Below are 16326 nucleotides of genomic sequence, written 5' to 3'. Positions count from 1 at the left end.
CAAGCCTTCCAAGTTGGGAGGAGGGGCACCTAGGGTTGTGCATATTATTTACACAAAATAACATTGATTATTTAATTAATTAAATAATTAATGAAACATTCTTTCATGCCTCCAGAACATTTCTAGTTCTCCTCCGAAAGTATCGATATCACCGAAACTATTCCGACGAGCTTCTCTCTTCCTCCTAATACATCTTGCACTCAAGAGAAAGGTGGCACTTAACTGTGTGACCCAGGTTCATAATATGCAGACATGGCCCCGTAACTCTTTCGGATCAATAACTAGCAATGGAACTACCGAGAGGGCACATATCGTGTCTCTCCATAGTCATATTCAAGAAACATAGCAGTTCTAATATAAAAAATAAGCATTAATCATTAACATGAAATTAAATAATAACATTTCTCTAGAGCATAATTCTTTCAATTTTGTATGGGTTTCATTCAAAAGGGTGGAACACATAATTTTTCTACATGTAGGATTGTTTTCCAAAATAAAAAAAATAGAACTTTAAATACCATTTTCATTTTTTTAAAGAGCTCCATGGAGGCGGAGCTTCAAAACATTGCATTCTGGGACGGGGCTTCTATAAAACTCTGTGTGGGAAGTCTTCCGAGAGCACGTCCTTTGAATGAACAGAAAAAATCACTAATTTAAGGGCAATGCGTCTGATCGTTACATTGCAATAATATTATTATTTCTTAGATCTGCATACTGAGTTTAGTCAAATCAAAACAGAATCGTAGCTTCATGAAAACTAACTGGGCAAATAGGCAAATGCGGTCCATTTTGATTGGTACCAACGAAAAAACTATAATCCATTTCTTGTGTGTTGGCACGCGATTAGGTGAATTCAACTGTTGACCGTTCTTCCCGGTCGACGGAGGCCAGAATGAGTGCAAAATCCATGGACAACTCAGACCGCGATACCGTACCTAGAGATCTACCCATCGATGCCCTGCTCTGAAATTCTCGATCAGTTACCATTAATTCCCGCCTCATTATCGAGCTTATCTTTGGCTGGTTACTGAATGTATTGAGTTCTCATTGTGGATTGCTGCTGCTGCAGAAAATTCAGCCAGCCATAACCATGTCGATCGATCTGGCAATCATCCCCGGCGAGGGTGACCAACTGACCATTGGTGTGTGTGGTCATCGGTCAGCAACTTTGACCCCACACCGTCCACGCGCGCGGCGGGCTCTCCCGGTTCCGGTCGCTGTAGCCATCGCCTGCTGGCATGGCAATATCTGATTTCTCGAGCATTTGGTTTTCTTTACTTCAAGCCTCCTACCATTAGCTATCTTGTGTCCCAGAAAGAGCCACGATTGCACGTTGCTGCAGCGCGGCCGGCATGGGTTTTGCTGATTAAGTTGACCACGCTATCTTCTGAACGAAGAAAGAGTACCGCAAGTATACCCTGGAGTGGAGAATTTCACGGCCGGTGCCAATTGGTCCTCTTAATACTTTTCATTCATCAATCAAACTTGCAATCGATTGGGTGTGAGTTCGGAGAGACGAATGCCGGTCAAGGTCTCGACGAAGCGAGTTGGCTGGCGTGTGCATGTAAAGGCGTCCGCAAGAAAGCAATAGCAGCTTCGTCAAAAGAGCTACTGCTACTTCTCCAGGCATCCATGGGAGCAGCGTCGCTTCTCCGGCGCCACAGCGGTTTCCTCCTTCTCCTGCTGCTTCTCGCCGCCGGCGCTTCCGGTGCCGCGGCGCAGGTAGTGGTGGACGTGGGCGTGATCTTGGACAGGACGACATGGGTGGGGAACATCAGCTGGACCTCCATCGAGCTGGCTCTGGACGAGTTCTATGCTGACCCGCGCTACGCCCGCTACAGAACCAGGCTCAAGCTCCACCTCAGGGACACCGGGCCCGACGCCATCGACGCCGCGGCCGCAGGTACACGAAACCTCTCAACCCGAGAAACATGGAAGTTCTTGTAGAAACATGGAAGTTCTGAAACATAGGCCGAATCTTCTTAGTGGACCGAGTTGGGCGTTGTCGCATTGAGCAACGTAGATTACTCCCCTCTTTCTCTTCTCACTAGACTGGTTTGGCCCATCTGACCATCAACGGCAAATCAATGCCGTCCAGCAGCGGTGGCGGCGGTGCGGTTGCCCTATTCCCTTCCCATCCCGCCGGCGGTCGCCGCTGCACTGCGCCCCGGCTCGTCCTCGCCTCATTGACTTGTTTGTCGCGATACCATTGTGTCGCGCTCCGCGGAATAGAGAGAAGGTACGCCTTAGCCATCGAACCCCAACTAGAAGACTTGTCCTGAACTCGTGATAACCCATGCCAAGGATAAGTTAGATTGGAACTGAAGTATTCGAGCTGGCGCTTTCCTGATTTTATGGACATTTAAAAAGCTAGAGCCATCAACCAAAACGTGGTGTAGAATTTCTCGAGTCTTGAACATGTAAGAGTAATTAGTTATTTATTTTTTGAGGGTAAATCTGGCGTTGCGTATTCGGAGATATTTTAAATCAATATATATGTGTTATGAATTAGGCACATTGCAAATTTCAGTATTGATACGTATGTTTTCCTTGCACTTGTTTGATAGTACGCCTTAATTTGCTGTAATATCTCTCCCTAAGTAATATAAGAATTACAGGTCTCGATCTACTGAAAAATGTCGGAGTGCAAGCGATTGTTGGACCGCAGACGTCAAGTCAGGCTAAATTTATTGCAGAGCTTGGGAAGAAATCAACGGTTCCCGTCATTTCATTCTCTGCAGATTGTCCGTCTCAGTTCGGACAAAATCCATACTTCATCCGGACGGCATGGAATGATTCCTCCCAAGCAGAAGCTATCGCCTCACTTGTTGAGAAACACAATTGGAGGGAAGTTGTGCCTGTCTTTGAGGATGACGATTCCAATACCAGATTCATACCTGACCTTGTTGACGCCCTCAGACAAGTAGACACTCGTGTTTCATACAGGTGTAAGATCCATCCTTCAGATACAGAGGATGATATGAGGAGAGCTATCTCAAACTTAAAACTCAATTGGACAACTGTGTTTGTTGTGCGTATGTCGCATGCATTAGCCCTCAAGTTTTTCAATCTCGCTAAGGATGAGGGAATGATGGGCCAGGGCTATGTCTGGATTACCGCGTATGGCTTGACAGATATCTTTGATGTGGTTGGGTCTCCTGCTCTTGATGTGATGCAAGGAGTCCTTGGGGTCAAACCTCATGTTCAAGATACTGTGGAAGTTCAAAACTTTAGACAGAGATGGCGCAACAAGTACCGATCAGAAAATCGAGGCACCTCATTAAGTGAGCCCACAGTGTCTGGCCTCTATGCTTATGATACCATATGGGCAATAGCATTAGCAGCAGAGAAGGCTGGATATGTGAATGCAGACTTCCAGCCGTCTGTAAGAAACAACGGGTCCACTGACTTTGACAGAATAGATACTTCAGAGGGTGCTGAAAAACTGCGAGATGCACTCCTGAAGGTCAATTTTTCGGGTATGAGTGGGAAATTTCAGATCAAAGATATGCAGTTAGTATCAGTAAATTACACGATAATCAACATTGTTGATCAGAAGAGAAGATTGGTTGGCTTCTGGACTCCGAGATCTGGCATCTCTGGTAGTCTAAATACAAAGGTTGATCTTGACACCATCATATGGCCAGGATATAATAAAGCTGCACCTAGAGGTTGGCTATTTCCAGTGAATAAAACTCTCCAAATTGCTGTACCTGTGAAGGCTGGATTTGATGAATTTGTAAGATTTGAAAATGGCAAAGCTATGGGTTTCTGCATCGATGTGTTTGAGGCGGTAGTTCAATCATTGCCCTATGATGTACCCCGTAACTATGTGCAGTTCAGAGACGAGACAGGACATAGTAAAGGAACCTATGACGACCTAGTTTACAGTGTTTATCTTGAGGTATGAGTCGGCTAAGCTTTCCTTGTTTTCTTCTCAAGTATACAAAGCAAGCAGTTTGTAGTTATTTAACTGATCTTCAGTATGCAGTTTTTTTGTACTATGAGATTGTTTAATCTGTGTACACACACAAAAAGTCTATGTTCAACAATTTATAGTTTTAATTTTGCTTTTGATTATATTCCTCTTTTTGTAAAATTGTCACTTTAATATTTTAGGGGATTTTGTTGACTTTTCTTTAGTGGATTGAACTTAATTGTTTGCATTTTTAGCTTATCTGCACTTTAGTAGTGGCGGTTCTATCTTATTACCCCCAAGCCGCAGGCAGTCTCCCAAATATTAATAACGATTTTAGTACTTAGTTATCAGCTCCTAACATCAGAAGTGTACAATTCCCTTTTGTTGTGTTCTAAAAAAATTTACCCTTCCTAATTTGTGGGAAAATACCTTTGCATGACTAGCATTACCCAACTAACTAACATATCTGTACAGTTATATGGGCACCATAGCCTTGTTAAGCAGTATAGCCCGTGCTCGGAAGTTTCTGAACTCACTTTAAATTTGTTACTGGCAGGAATATGATGCAGTGGCAGGTGATATAACAATCTTGGCCAATCGTTCTTTATATGTGGACTTCACTCTTCCTTACACAGAGTCAGGGGTGCGCATGCTGGTTCCGGTCCTGGACCGGAGAAAGAAGACTGCATGGACATTCCTTAAGCCTTTGACCACCGACCTATGGTTAGGAACTGGGGCCTTCTTTTTCTTCACAGGTTTTGTAGTCTGGTGTATTGAGCATAGAACAAATCAAGACTTCAGAGGCCCCCCAGCAAGTCAGATTGGATCTGTCTTGTACTTCTCCTTCTCAACTCTTGTGTTTGCTCATAGGGAGAAGATCGTGAACAACTTATCAAGAATTGTAGTTGTTGTTTGGCTTTTCGTGGTGCTGATAGTGCAGCAGAGTTACACTGCAAGTTTAAGCTCAATTCTCACAGTGGAACAACTTCAGCCAACAGTCACCAATCTGGAAGAAATTATCAGGAACGGGAGCTATGTTGGCTACCTCAACGATTCTTTCTTGCCCATGCTTTTGAAAAGGTTGAAAATTGATGAATCAAAGGTGATTCCTTTCGATTCCCCTGAGGAATACAATGAGGCCTTGTCATCTGGGAGAGTTGCCGTCATTGTTGATGAGATACCATACCTTAAGGTGTTCCTTAAAAAGTATTGCCGAGACTACACTATGGTTGGACCAACCTACAAGTTTGATGGATTTGGTTATGTGAGTACCATCTTTCCGGGGTTTTTTACAGTAGCATATTTCTGGCATCCTAAATCTTAGTGCTCAATCAATTACAGTTTTGGTTAACATTATAGTTCCTGCCATTCTTTGAATTGCATTTTTCAAAGAGCGTAAAATGCATGATCATGTTCTGCGGAAAGTGCTGCTATATTATAGGTTTTCTATTGGGAGATATGGGGCTTCCTTTTTTAAAAACGAAATATAAGGCTTGCTTTCTTCTTGAAGTGTTGGAATAACTTGATAAGGCTTTCATCTAGTTTGCTTTAACTTTCTCTTTGTAGTACACTGAATTGTATGAAGTTCATTGAGTTTTCATTTTAGTAAGACCGTCAACCATTTTGAAAGCCACCATTATGATCAGTCGAAGGGCTTGCATGAATGACCTACGTAACTTCCCCAGCTATATTTTGTGCCAGTAGAAATTGTAATATAATCATCTGAGCAGTATGCCAGCTTGTATTTCACCCCTGACACCTTCTCCGATCCTCATTTTTGTGCTACTTCTACAGGCATTCACTCGAGGCTCTCCACTCACATCTGATATCTCGAGGGGAATACTGAAATTTGCATCAAATGGGACCATGGATGAGCTGCAGAAAGATTTATATGGCCCTACGTCATGCCCCGACAAAGATGACTCCCAAACTTCAAGCAGCCTTACACTTAACAGCTTCAAGGGATTGTTCATCATCACTGGAGCATCTTCAATGCTGGCACTAATCCTGCACATTGTCATCACCGTTTATACTCACCGACATGATTTTAACAGTGACAGCAGTCATAGTTCATGGCGCACATGGCTTGCCATTCTCTTGAAGATCTTCCACGAGAGCGATAGTCCTTCTAATACTCCAGTTAAAGATGAGCCCGCAATGGCAAATGTTGGTGGTACAGTTGAGAGCCCAGCCAGCCCACCAGATTCAGACACAGATACAGGAAGCCCACCTAATCACATTATCACGAACCTGGATTCATACACAGATACAGGAAGCCCACCAGACGTAGGAACACCAGGTCGAGAAGTTGCCGTTCAGGACGCAAAACCACTGTCATTTGCGTACATGCATTCTGGGAGTGGGCATAGTGGAGTAGCTTCTTTATCTCGCAGCGGGAGCTCAATCCGCAGGAGACAGATAAGCATGGAATGAACAACTAGATGAGCGCATTAACTACTGATCCCTGCAACTATTTTATTCATTTAGCTGTCGATATATATATTTAAGATTTACAGTATCTCTTTTGAACGCGTTAGCTTGATGTAAGGCATTGCCAGATTAGCAATTAACGCAAGTTATGAGGAGCTAGTGATCTGGAGCTCGTGGTTCCGAAAAAACATGCAAATTACTACTGGCCTGTTTCTTCATTTCCGCATGCCGCAAAATTCCATCAAACTGCCAAATTCCGTAGTATTGTAAGTTGGGGGGACCTGATGCTGTTCTCCAGGACTACTGTTGTTTACTGCTGATCTCTCTTCTCTAGCATTCTGGCACTGTTACTGTATGTTTGATGATAGCAACTGGTAAGGCACTTGAAATGAAACGTTCCATTTACCTGTGGTTCTATGGACAAAACAGATTAAGCAGAACTCTAGGTATTACTAAATTGATGCTGTGAGTATGAGCTCATGACTCATGAGTATTATCTCATATTTCTGTGTAAAACTATTTGTGTTGCTTCAGATTCTCCGCTCCCACCACCAAATATTTGCAGGCTAGTCCCTATATTTATTCAAATTGTGGCACGGGATGTGTAATCCCTGATATCTCCCATCGCAGCCCCAAATTGTCTCAAACGTTAGAATGTGCGGCCGCCGGCTCCGGATAACACGGGTCTGCACCTGCACATGCTGAGAAGCCAACTCAATTTATCTAAGTATTTTCCTTTCCGGTTTGGGTATATTTTGTATATCCTAATTTAGTGATCACAACATGAACCCCCGTACACTAATTAAGTCCAGCTGATCCAAATCCAATAACTGAAAGTTCAATTAAACATGGAATTACCCAAGTATTTCCAGGTTAGAACAATATTGGCAGCAGCTGAGCTTCACACACTCCACAATCACCCTAGCCTAGAGGCGATTTCGGATGAACTGAATCCTCTAGGGGAGAGAGGGGGATGATGTACAACATTATGAAAAAAGACAGGGTCTTGTTCAAATATGTGGGACGGTGGGGGCAGGTCTAGTGGTCACATTAAATCATGTCCTTTAAATAAGAATGGAGGGCTCAGATTTTGGGAATCCAGTAGCACACAAGTGCCATGGAGCAGTAGATATCTTCTCCGCCGCACCCCGCCGGAATTGTATCCCTCAAATACAACGGCACTGTACCCTCGACTTGATGTTTCCAAAAAGCATTATACTATGTGATCCTTCTGAACATTGCAATCCTTAGCTAGGCAGAGAGGCAGAGTGACTCATATCCAGCACGCCAAGTGCTTCGAGTGTAGCCGGATCATTAAGTTATTCCACACTCCAACATTTTCTTGCTTTGCTCCTGCAGTGAATTTGCATGTACCATCTCTGCCCATAAGCACTTGCATAACTCTTTGTTATTGTGAATTGTTGACATCAATCTTCACCGGGTCAATTTGTGTTGTGCTCATATTTTATTATTCTTTGCTTCTTTGTAAATACCCGTCCAAGGTTTGGATTGGTAATGATCATCCTTGCGATGAAGCGGATATGGATTTCTTCTATGCGGCAACCACAATTCCCATCAGAGACGGACGCACCGCGAGATTTTGGCATGTGCCATGGCTTCATGGGAGGAAACCAAAGGATATTGTGTCGTCCATCTTTGCCAACTCAAAGCGCAAAAACTTCACGGTGATCAAGGGCATGCACCATGAGTTTTGGATTGCCAAGCTTAAGACCAATGAGGTCTCCACAACGGCCCAACTTGTTGAGTTTCTGGAGCGTTGGTCAAAGGTAAATGAGATGCACTTGATTGACGGTACCGCGGATGATATCACCGGGAAATTCACAAACTCCGGAGTTTATACGGCAGCCTCTGCTTATAAGGCTCAATTTGAAGGCACGATCAACTCTTTTATGTCGGAGATGGTGTGGAAGAATTGGGCTACTCCAAAGTGTAAGGTTTTCGCTTGGCTCATCTTGCAAAAACGGGCTTGGATGGCCAACCTCCTCCAAAAAAGAGGGTGGCCAAATTGTGGCACTTGTCAACTTTGCAAGTGGGAGCCCGAAACTGCGGCACACCTACTCTTCAAGTGTCATCATTCTTTGAGGATTTGGAGTTCCATCATCTCTTGGCTTTGTCTAACCTCGGTGGACGTCTCCTCTTGGTCCAATCTTGACTTGGTGAAGGAGTTGTGGTTGAGCTTGATCTATCCCAATGGCACTCGAAGGAAATCCTTTGTTTCGCCTACCATGCTTACGTCATGGGAGATTTGGAACGAGCGCAATACTAGGGTATCGCCACTATGCCGTCTTTTGTTGTTTCTAAAATCAAGAGTGAGACGGTTCTTGCAGCTTAGCGGGTGCCAAACATGTGGGTTCACTCATGCCGCGAGAGTGATTCTTTTATTCCCGAGCTTGGCTTGGTTTGTAACAAACCCAAACTTCTTCTTAATGAATGAATAGGGAGAAGCTTTTGCCCTCTTTCGAAAAAAAAAACTATTGTTTGTTTCCGTGATTTTTAGTACCTGCCGGGTGTTAGACAAGTATGCAACCTGCTACCATTCAGAGCTAGCATGTACATATATTTTTACTATTCCCCATTGTAAACGAAGCAAATGCTCTTACAAATATAAAATGACACCGGTAAACTTAGAGAAATGACACCAACGATAAAGTTTTGCAGTATAGTTCTCAACAAATCAAGAAACAGATTTTCGACCATGCAGTGATATAGCGTCGGACGTCAATTAAACACGATCAGAGGAGTAGCATGCATGGTGCATGCTAAAGCATTTTCTCCTGTAGAAACTTCGTTCATTCATAGCTACTAGAAAATATATTGATGAAAATACCGTCGATTTGCAGGACTACTGCAGCCGGGCGTCGTCTTCCGGGGGAATGTCCACTCGCACGCGCGCGATTCTGAAAAATGGCAAATCAGCATGCGGCTGAACTCGCCCAAGTAATTGACGAGTCAGTATCCGTGTGGCATCGTATAAACTCCCAGCTGTTTCAGTATGTACTACCCAGATAGCTCTCTCGCCAAGTAATTGACTGACTGCTGTGGTCTCCTCTGCGGAACCTCCATTCCCAATGGCCGGGAACGCGCGCCGTCTGTTCTTGCTGATCGGCTTGGCGGCCTGTCTCCTCACGACGTCGCGGGCGCAGCCAACGGAGGTCAAGGTGGGGCTCATCATCGACGCCGACTCGCCGGTGGGCAAGATCGCGACGACCACCATCCCCATGGCTCTCGAGGACTTCTACGCCGCCGTCGCCAACTCAACCGCTCGGGTTAAGATCCTGCAGCACGACTCCGGTGGAGATGTCGTCGCTGCCGCGTCCGCCGGTATGCCCAGAGCCCCAGACCAACCATTCTCTCTTCCTCTCCGCATGTTCCTAGTTGCGTGCATGGTCTTATTGCTTGCCGTGCGTGCGTGCCGTGCAGCGTTGCAGCTGATGTCGACGCAGGGAGCGCGTGCTATCCTAGGCCCGCAGTCGTCCGTCGAGTCGGCGTTCGTCGCCGACCTCGCCACGCAGGCCCAGGTCCCCGTGGTGTCCTTCTCGGCCACGAGCCCCTCCGTGTCTCCCGCCACGGCGCGCTTCTTCTCCCGCGCCGCGCAGAGCGACGCCGAGCAGGCCGGCGCCGTCGCCGCGCTCGCCGCGCACTTCGGCTGGCGCCGCGTGGTGCCCGTCTACCAGGACGACGACTACGGCGCCGCGTTCGTCCCCTTCCTCGTCGACGCCCTCGCGTCCGCGCCCGCTGAGGTCCCCTACCGCTGCGCGCTCCGGGAGGATGCGACCCTGGACGCCGTGGCCGCGGAGCTGTACCGGATGGAGTCCGAGCAGACGCGCGTGTTCGTCCTCCACACGCGCCCTGGGCTCGCGCGCCGCGTCTTCGAAGCCGCCGCGGCGGGCGGCATGACAGGGGATGGCTACGTGTGGGTCATCACGGACGGCCTCACAGGCCTCCTGGGGTCCGTCGAGCCGCCGCAGGGCGTCATCGGGCTCGCGCCCTACGTGCCCACCACGCCGCGGCTGCGCGGGTTCAAGAAGCGGTGGGCGCAGCGGTACATGCGCGACCACCCGGACGACGACCTCTCGCCCGCCGTCCTAGGCGGCTAGGCTGCCACGCCGTCTGGGCCTACGACGCCGCGTGGGCTGTGGCCTCCGCGGCAGAGCGGCTCAACGCCACCGACCTGTCGTCGCCACCCGGGCTGGTAAACGGCACGGGCGGGCCGACCGACATCTCGGGGCTCGGGAAGTCCGCATCAGGCGAGAATTTCCTCGGAGCTATCCGAAACGTGACATTCGACGGTCTTGGCGGCAAGTTTGAGCTCGTCGACGGCGAGCTCGTAGCACCGGCCTACCGCGTGTTAAACATCATGGACGATGGAAAGGAGAGGGGCGTCGGGTTCTGGTCGCCGCTGTATGGGCTGACCCGGCACGTTGGCCGTCGTTCCAACACCACGGGCGGCGAGCTCGCACCGGTGATCTGGCCGGGAGAGTCGACGGTGCGGCCGAGCGGGTGGGTGCAGCCGACGAACGCGCGGAAGCTGAGGGTGGCAGTGCCGGGGAATGTTTCGGACAGCTACCGCCCGATCTTGCACCTTACCGTGGACCCGGTGACGAACCAGACGACGGCCGGCGGGTTTGTGATCGAGGTGTTTGAGGCGGCGGTGCGGCTGCTGCCGTACGCGCTGCCGTTCGAGTTCGTCAAGGCAGAGTCGCAGCCCTACGACAGTCTCATCACGGGACTTGAAAATGGGGTAAGTAGTTACCTAACTTGCTTTTGTACTACCTCGATCTTTTTCTTAATACGGTAGATAAAGATAAGACACTTATTTTTAGACGGAGAGATGATTAGAAACTTCATATAAATAAACTGCTCTCTTGAATGTTGTGGTTTTAGTTCAAATATGATGTTATAGATTATAAGGGCTAATTTATTTTTATTATATATACTCCATCCGAGTCTACTTATTTTAAATTGGTATGACTAGCAATAGATCTACACATTCTAATACGGTATTATCTCCATTCCGTAATATAAGCTTTTTTAAAGGTTTACATTTCGGAAACAAATGTAGTAATACAAGGGTTGGATGCATATTTTTGTGACAAAAAAACCCTGTAATATTTTATCAACATAAACTGAATATGAAAACGCATATAAACCGGCAAGTATTTGGACATAAATTTCTTTTTAGAAACCCATATCCATCCCATATAGAGCTTGAATTTTAAAATTTCTGAACTTTATTTTTACATTTCACTTTTTTAATTATGTACAAGTACATTAATTGTAATCAAAATATCCCACATGAGACCTTAAGCTTTACATTTCATTTTTTTTAATTATGTACAAGTACATTAATTGGCTCAAGGCTTATATTTTTTTAAAATCAAACCAAGTAAAGTTTGACCAAACTTTTAGAACAATCTAATAATAAATATAATATTTTGTAGATACCATACGAAAATATATTTTATCTTCTATTAATGATATTAATTTTGTATTTTGCATGTTAATGATTTTTTGGTAAAAGTTTAGTTAAACTTAACATAGTTTAACTTTCTAAAAATAATATAAGCCTTAAGTTTTGGGATGGAGGTAATAATAGTTAGTCGAATATTTTATGCCAGGGATATGCCATACGATTAAAAGTTAGCATGATCCATTGGATATTGGGCATTGTAATTCTTCATACATCTATCGAACAAATTTCTAGATAAATTACCTTGCCTTTTGTTTTTCTTTTGACCGCGACCTTGCCCTTTGTTTAATTGTTGCAGACGTTCGATGCCGTGGTGGCAGACATGACCATCACAGCAGATCGAGCGGCCCACGTGGACTTCACGTTGCCTTACATGTCGACAGACATCGCCATGGTTGTACCGTTGCGCGACCAACGGAGCAGCAGCTTCACGTGGTTCTTTTTTCTGAAACCACTCAGCTCCAGTCTCTGGCTCGTCAGCGCCGCCTTCTTTCTCTTCACCGGCTTTGTCGTCTGGGCAATCGAACACCATAACAACGGGGAATTCGGCGCCGAAGTCGAGCTCACACCCTCCAACAGAGGAAAGCTCACCCCCTCCAACAAAACCGGCACCAAAGGCAAGCTCACACCCTCCAACCAAGCCGGCACCCTCGTCTACTTCGGCTTCTCCACCCTCGTCTTCGCCCACAGGGAGAAGCTCACGAGCAACTTGTCGAGGCTGGTGGTTGTCGTTTGGGTGTTCGTCGTGCTCATCCTGCAGTCTAGCTACACGGCGAGCCTCACTTCCATGCTCACGGTGCCGCAGGTGGAGCCGACCATCGCCGACTACCGCGCGCTGCTGCGGGGCACGGACATGGTCGGGGTCATGAACAACTCCTTCACGGGCAAGGCCCTGACCATGTCGGGGTTCCCGCAAGCTAGGATCATGCGGTACACGACCGCGCGGAGCTTCCAGGAGGCGCTACTCAACGGTAGCATCGGCGCCATCATCAACGAGACGCCCTACTTCAGTATGTTCCTCGGGACCTACAATGACAACTTCACCATGACCGACCAGCGCAACATGACGGGAGGCTTCGGGTTCGCCTTTCCCAAGGGATCGCCGTACGTGACAGATTTATCGCAGGCGATTCTGAAGCTAACAGAGAACAATGAGATCAACAGGATCGAGCGCAAGTGGTTCGGCGACCCCAAAGGCAGTGATTCGCAATTCACGTCCGGAAGACTCAGCTTTAAAAGCTTTCGGAGCCTGTTCCTTATCACTGGCATCACATCTGTCGTTTGTTGCATCGTCCACCTGATCTTTAATCTCGACAACAACCGCGCGCAGCCCATCCAACAAATCACGTCGCACGCTTCTTCCCCGCTGAGGAGCCCTACGTGATCGACATGGTCGGCAGCCCACACAGTGCATCATACAGGAGCGAGGGGTGAAGCAGGTCAGTGGAGATGGCAGTCCCGTTGACCGATGAGATTGAGCCAGTCGCCAGCAGTCAGAGTGAGGAGGTGGTAGCTCCTGCTCGTCACTTTGATCTTCTCGCCGCGCACTTGGGCTGGTGGTACCTCCTGCTGCTGCTGACAGCTCTGTAGAGACCATTCACCTAATCTAGACGCCTCTCCTAAAAATACTAGTGCCAGCTGGCGGAGACGTGCATTAACTGGAGCGCGTGGGCGCAAACTCATTTGCGCGCGCGGGTACGTTCCACTCCACCCAAAGAATGATCGAGCGCACACATATCACGTCGAGTACGCCGAAGAATGATCGCGCACGGTTCTGTCGCGCGGTGGTAGTACTCTCGCGACATTTCCTTTGTCTTCTTTTTTTTCCCTCAAAAAATGCTACTCTCGCGCGCGCGGAGGAATCGGATCGAGTCACCCGGCCGGATGCTTCCAGCTGGCGACGCATCGTGCACGTGATGTGTACGCTCGCCATGGAATGGAAAGAATGCATCGTGCACGCTCACGATCGACTCGATCTGCCTGAAGCGGCATACCTGAATCTCAATTATTTATACAGTAGTAATCGGCCACAAGCAGCACCGCGTCTTCTTTTCCTCTCCATCTCCAACGCCCAGCTTGCCACGCGCGCAACGGCCTGAGACCTGACCCAAGGAATTAATTATGAATGGTTTTGCTCTCTTTCTTCTCTTCTCTTATCTTCTCTGATGAATCGATCGGACTGCGCGCGTGCATTCGTAGTGGAGTAGCACAAATCAGGAGTAGTATCAAAACTTTTATTGACGCATGCATGCACACAAATCAGTACTAGAGTATCTGCCCATGCATCTCAGACTGCTCACGCGCCCCACGAATGGAACCAAGGAATGGAAGGCCGAATTAATATGGTTAATTTGCTCTCTTTCTTCTCTCTCTCTCTCATCTCTTATTAATTAATTCCCTCAATGATCGATGATGCGGTTAACTAGTACGTGCTCCACAGCCAACACGTACAAATCAGGAGTATGTATGTGCATGTACCAACGAATTAGTGCTCCACCTCCTGGCCGGATCAATTCCTCTCTTTCTTTTCTACTAAATTGCTCTTTTATTTTCTTCTCTTCTAGTATATTCTATTCTCTGGTGAATTAATCGTTCCATCCATCGGAAGGCAGCTGCCATTCCTGCGCGCGTCCGTGCCTACTCACATGCACACTAGCTACTACTGTATGTACGTAGGGCTCTACCACCGGCAGGGCGCAAAACGCCTCCGTGTGTCGTCTTTATTTCCGTTGCCGTCGAGTTCAATAAAAACAGCAATTAATAACCGTTTTTAACTCTTTCAACAAAAAAAAAAAACAAACAAACAGAGGAACACACACCCCTAGTGTTTATGATACGGTCGCGTACGTGTCTCACCTCTATGTTAACTACCTGTCTTGCGGCTACGACACACCACCGGTATGAAACACCACTGGGTGTGCGACTTGCCGTAGACACGCTACTAAGGTAAAAGCAAGCCGTCTTTCCGGGAAGGCCTCCAGAATCCCTTTTTTTCATCCGGATGGACAAAAACGGCCCAGTCGCATCCCCGGAACCTCGTTTTCGCCCGAATTGGGCTTTCGTCCGTTCGGCGAGCCCAGGTCATCCCCCCCCCCCCGTGGAGCGCTCGGGGACTCCGGACGGAACGAAAGCGCGGGAAACGTCGAGAAAACTTCCCGCGCGGATGGTGGCCCCGACTTGTCGGCAGAGGCCAATCGTCTTCGCGCGCTTCAAAAGCCTGCCGCCGATCAGTCTTCGCCGCATGCGTAGCTTCCACGCGGCGTCGCCTCGAATCCACGCGCGGCTCCCTCTATTTATCGCGGAACCTACCGCGTGTGGCCGCATTCAGCACCGCCGTCTCCCTCCTCTCCCCAGCCATGTCTTCTCTCCCCAATCCGCCTCCAGCGTGCAATGGCGGGCCACGACGCGGCGAACAACGGCTTCGGCCGCCGTTCCCTACACCAGTGGGAGGCGGGACTCCTGCACATGGCAGGCTACCCGGCGCCGTCGGACTTCCGCGTGCCCGGAGGATGGCGCCTGAGCGGAGAGGGCGTCCCGATCCCGCTGCTTCCGGTGGGAGACGATCTCGACGCCACTATCGACGATGTGCGGGTCATCCTCGCCGAGGAGCAGCGCGCAGAGGAGCGGTACCTCGCCAACAACTACGACGCCTAGAACGAGTCCTTCCGTCTCCGGCACGAACGGGAACTCGCAGCGTACGACGGTCCTCCCCCTCCTCCAGCGCGTAACAACGCCACCGGCCGCCGCCTCTGGTGGGGTGCGCCGGGCCGCACGCTCGCCCGTGTGCTCGCACACATCGAGGCCGGCAACTCCCCCCCCCCTTGGGATGCCGCCGCCGGCGCCGTTTCGGCACGCCGTTTTTCATTTTTAGTTTATGTTTCTATCTGGCCAAATTCAAATATATGTACAAACTCACCTATATATGTTAAATATCTTTAAATTTCGCTTATGTTTGAAAATTTTCATCTTGTTTTGTCTGAATTAGCCGTTATTTGTCAGAACTTTTCATCCATCCTGGGCTCGCCGCTGGGAAAATGGGCTCCCCAGAAGCGCCGGATTTCGGCCTAGGAGCCCCAACATCTGGGAGGATGCGGGGTGTGGGCATGTTTAGCCGTCAATGGTGCATGTCACATTGATGGAGGATGCAATGACTAACACATCTCCCGCCGGTAACATCCCAAGGTTGCCTCCTAGTTGCCTCCTAGTTTTGTGGGACATTTCTTTGTCTTGCTGTATCATTTTTATGCATGGAAGGATAGTTTTCACTTATAATTTCATGTGTTGTTACGTCATATCATTGTGGGACAGAGCGCTAGGATTTAGGGTTGTCCTAAGATTTTTCCATGAGTTTCATTCTTTGTGTGTCATAACTTTTGCATATGAGCTCCCCTCGAGGCGATTTCGGAGGTGTTGAAAAGATCTTAGGGAGTAGGGTTCATGATTTACAGTTATGGTTTAGAGATTAAGGTTAAGGGTTAGTATTTAG

General features: G+C 48.0%; 1 protein-coding gene and 1 pseudogene across 1 annotated transcript; both read left to right on the top strand.

Annotated features, from left to right (window-relative positions):
• Positions 1–1423: 1423 nt before the first annotated feature.
• LOC124654106 (glutamate receptor 2.9-like) lies at positions 1424–6752 on the top strand. Its single transcript, XM_047193138.1, has 4 exons — positions 1424–1903; positions 2619–3904; positions 4476–5183; positions 5714–6752. The coding sequence occupies exons 1-4, from the start codon at positions 1633–1635 to the stop codon at positions 6350–6352; spliced, it is 2904 nt and encodes a 967-aa protein (XP_047049094.1). The 5' UTR covers positions 1424–1632; the 3' UTR covers positions 6353–6752.
• A 2686-nt stretch (positions 6753–9438) lies between these two features.
• On the top strand, positions 9439–13224 carry LOC124657057 (annotated as a pseudogene).
• Positions 13225–16326: the final 3102 nt, after the last annotated feature.

The sequence above is a fragment of the Lolium rigidum genome, chromosome 5 (genome assembly GCF_022539505.1).
Source record: "Lolium rigidum isolate FL_2022 chromosome 5, APGP_CSIRO_Lrig_0.1, whole genome shotgun sequence".
NCBI classification, from domain to species: domain Eukaryota; kingdom Viridiplantae; phylum Streptophyta; class Magnoliopsida; order Poales; family Poaceae; genus Lolium; species Lolium rigidum.
This window is presented reverse-complemented; position numbering and strand designations above follow the sequence as displayed.

Coding starts and splice junctions, on each gene's coding strand:
- LOC124654106 (XM_047193138.1), top strand. CDS start 1,633: ATGGGAGCAGCGTCGCTTCTCCGGCGCCACAGCGGTTTCCTCCTTCTC. Junction 3,905..4,475: donor TTTACAGTGTTTATCTTGAG/GTATGAGTCGGC, acceptor TGTTACTGGCAG/GAATATGATGCAGTGGCAGG. Junction 5,184..5,713: donor AGTTTGATGGATTTGGTTAT/GTGAGTACCATC, acceptor CTACTTCTACAG/GCATTCACTCGAGGCTCTCC.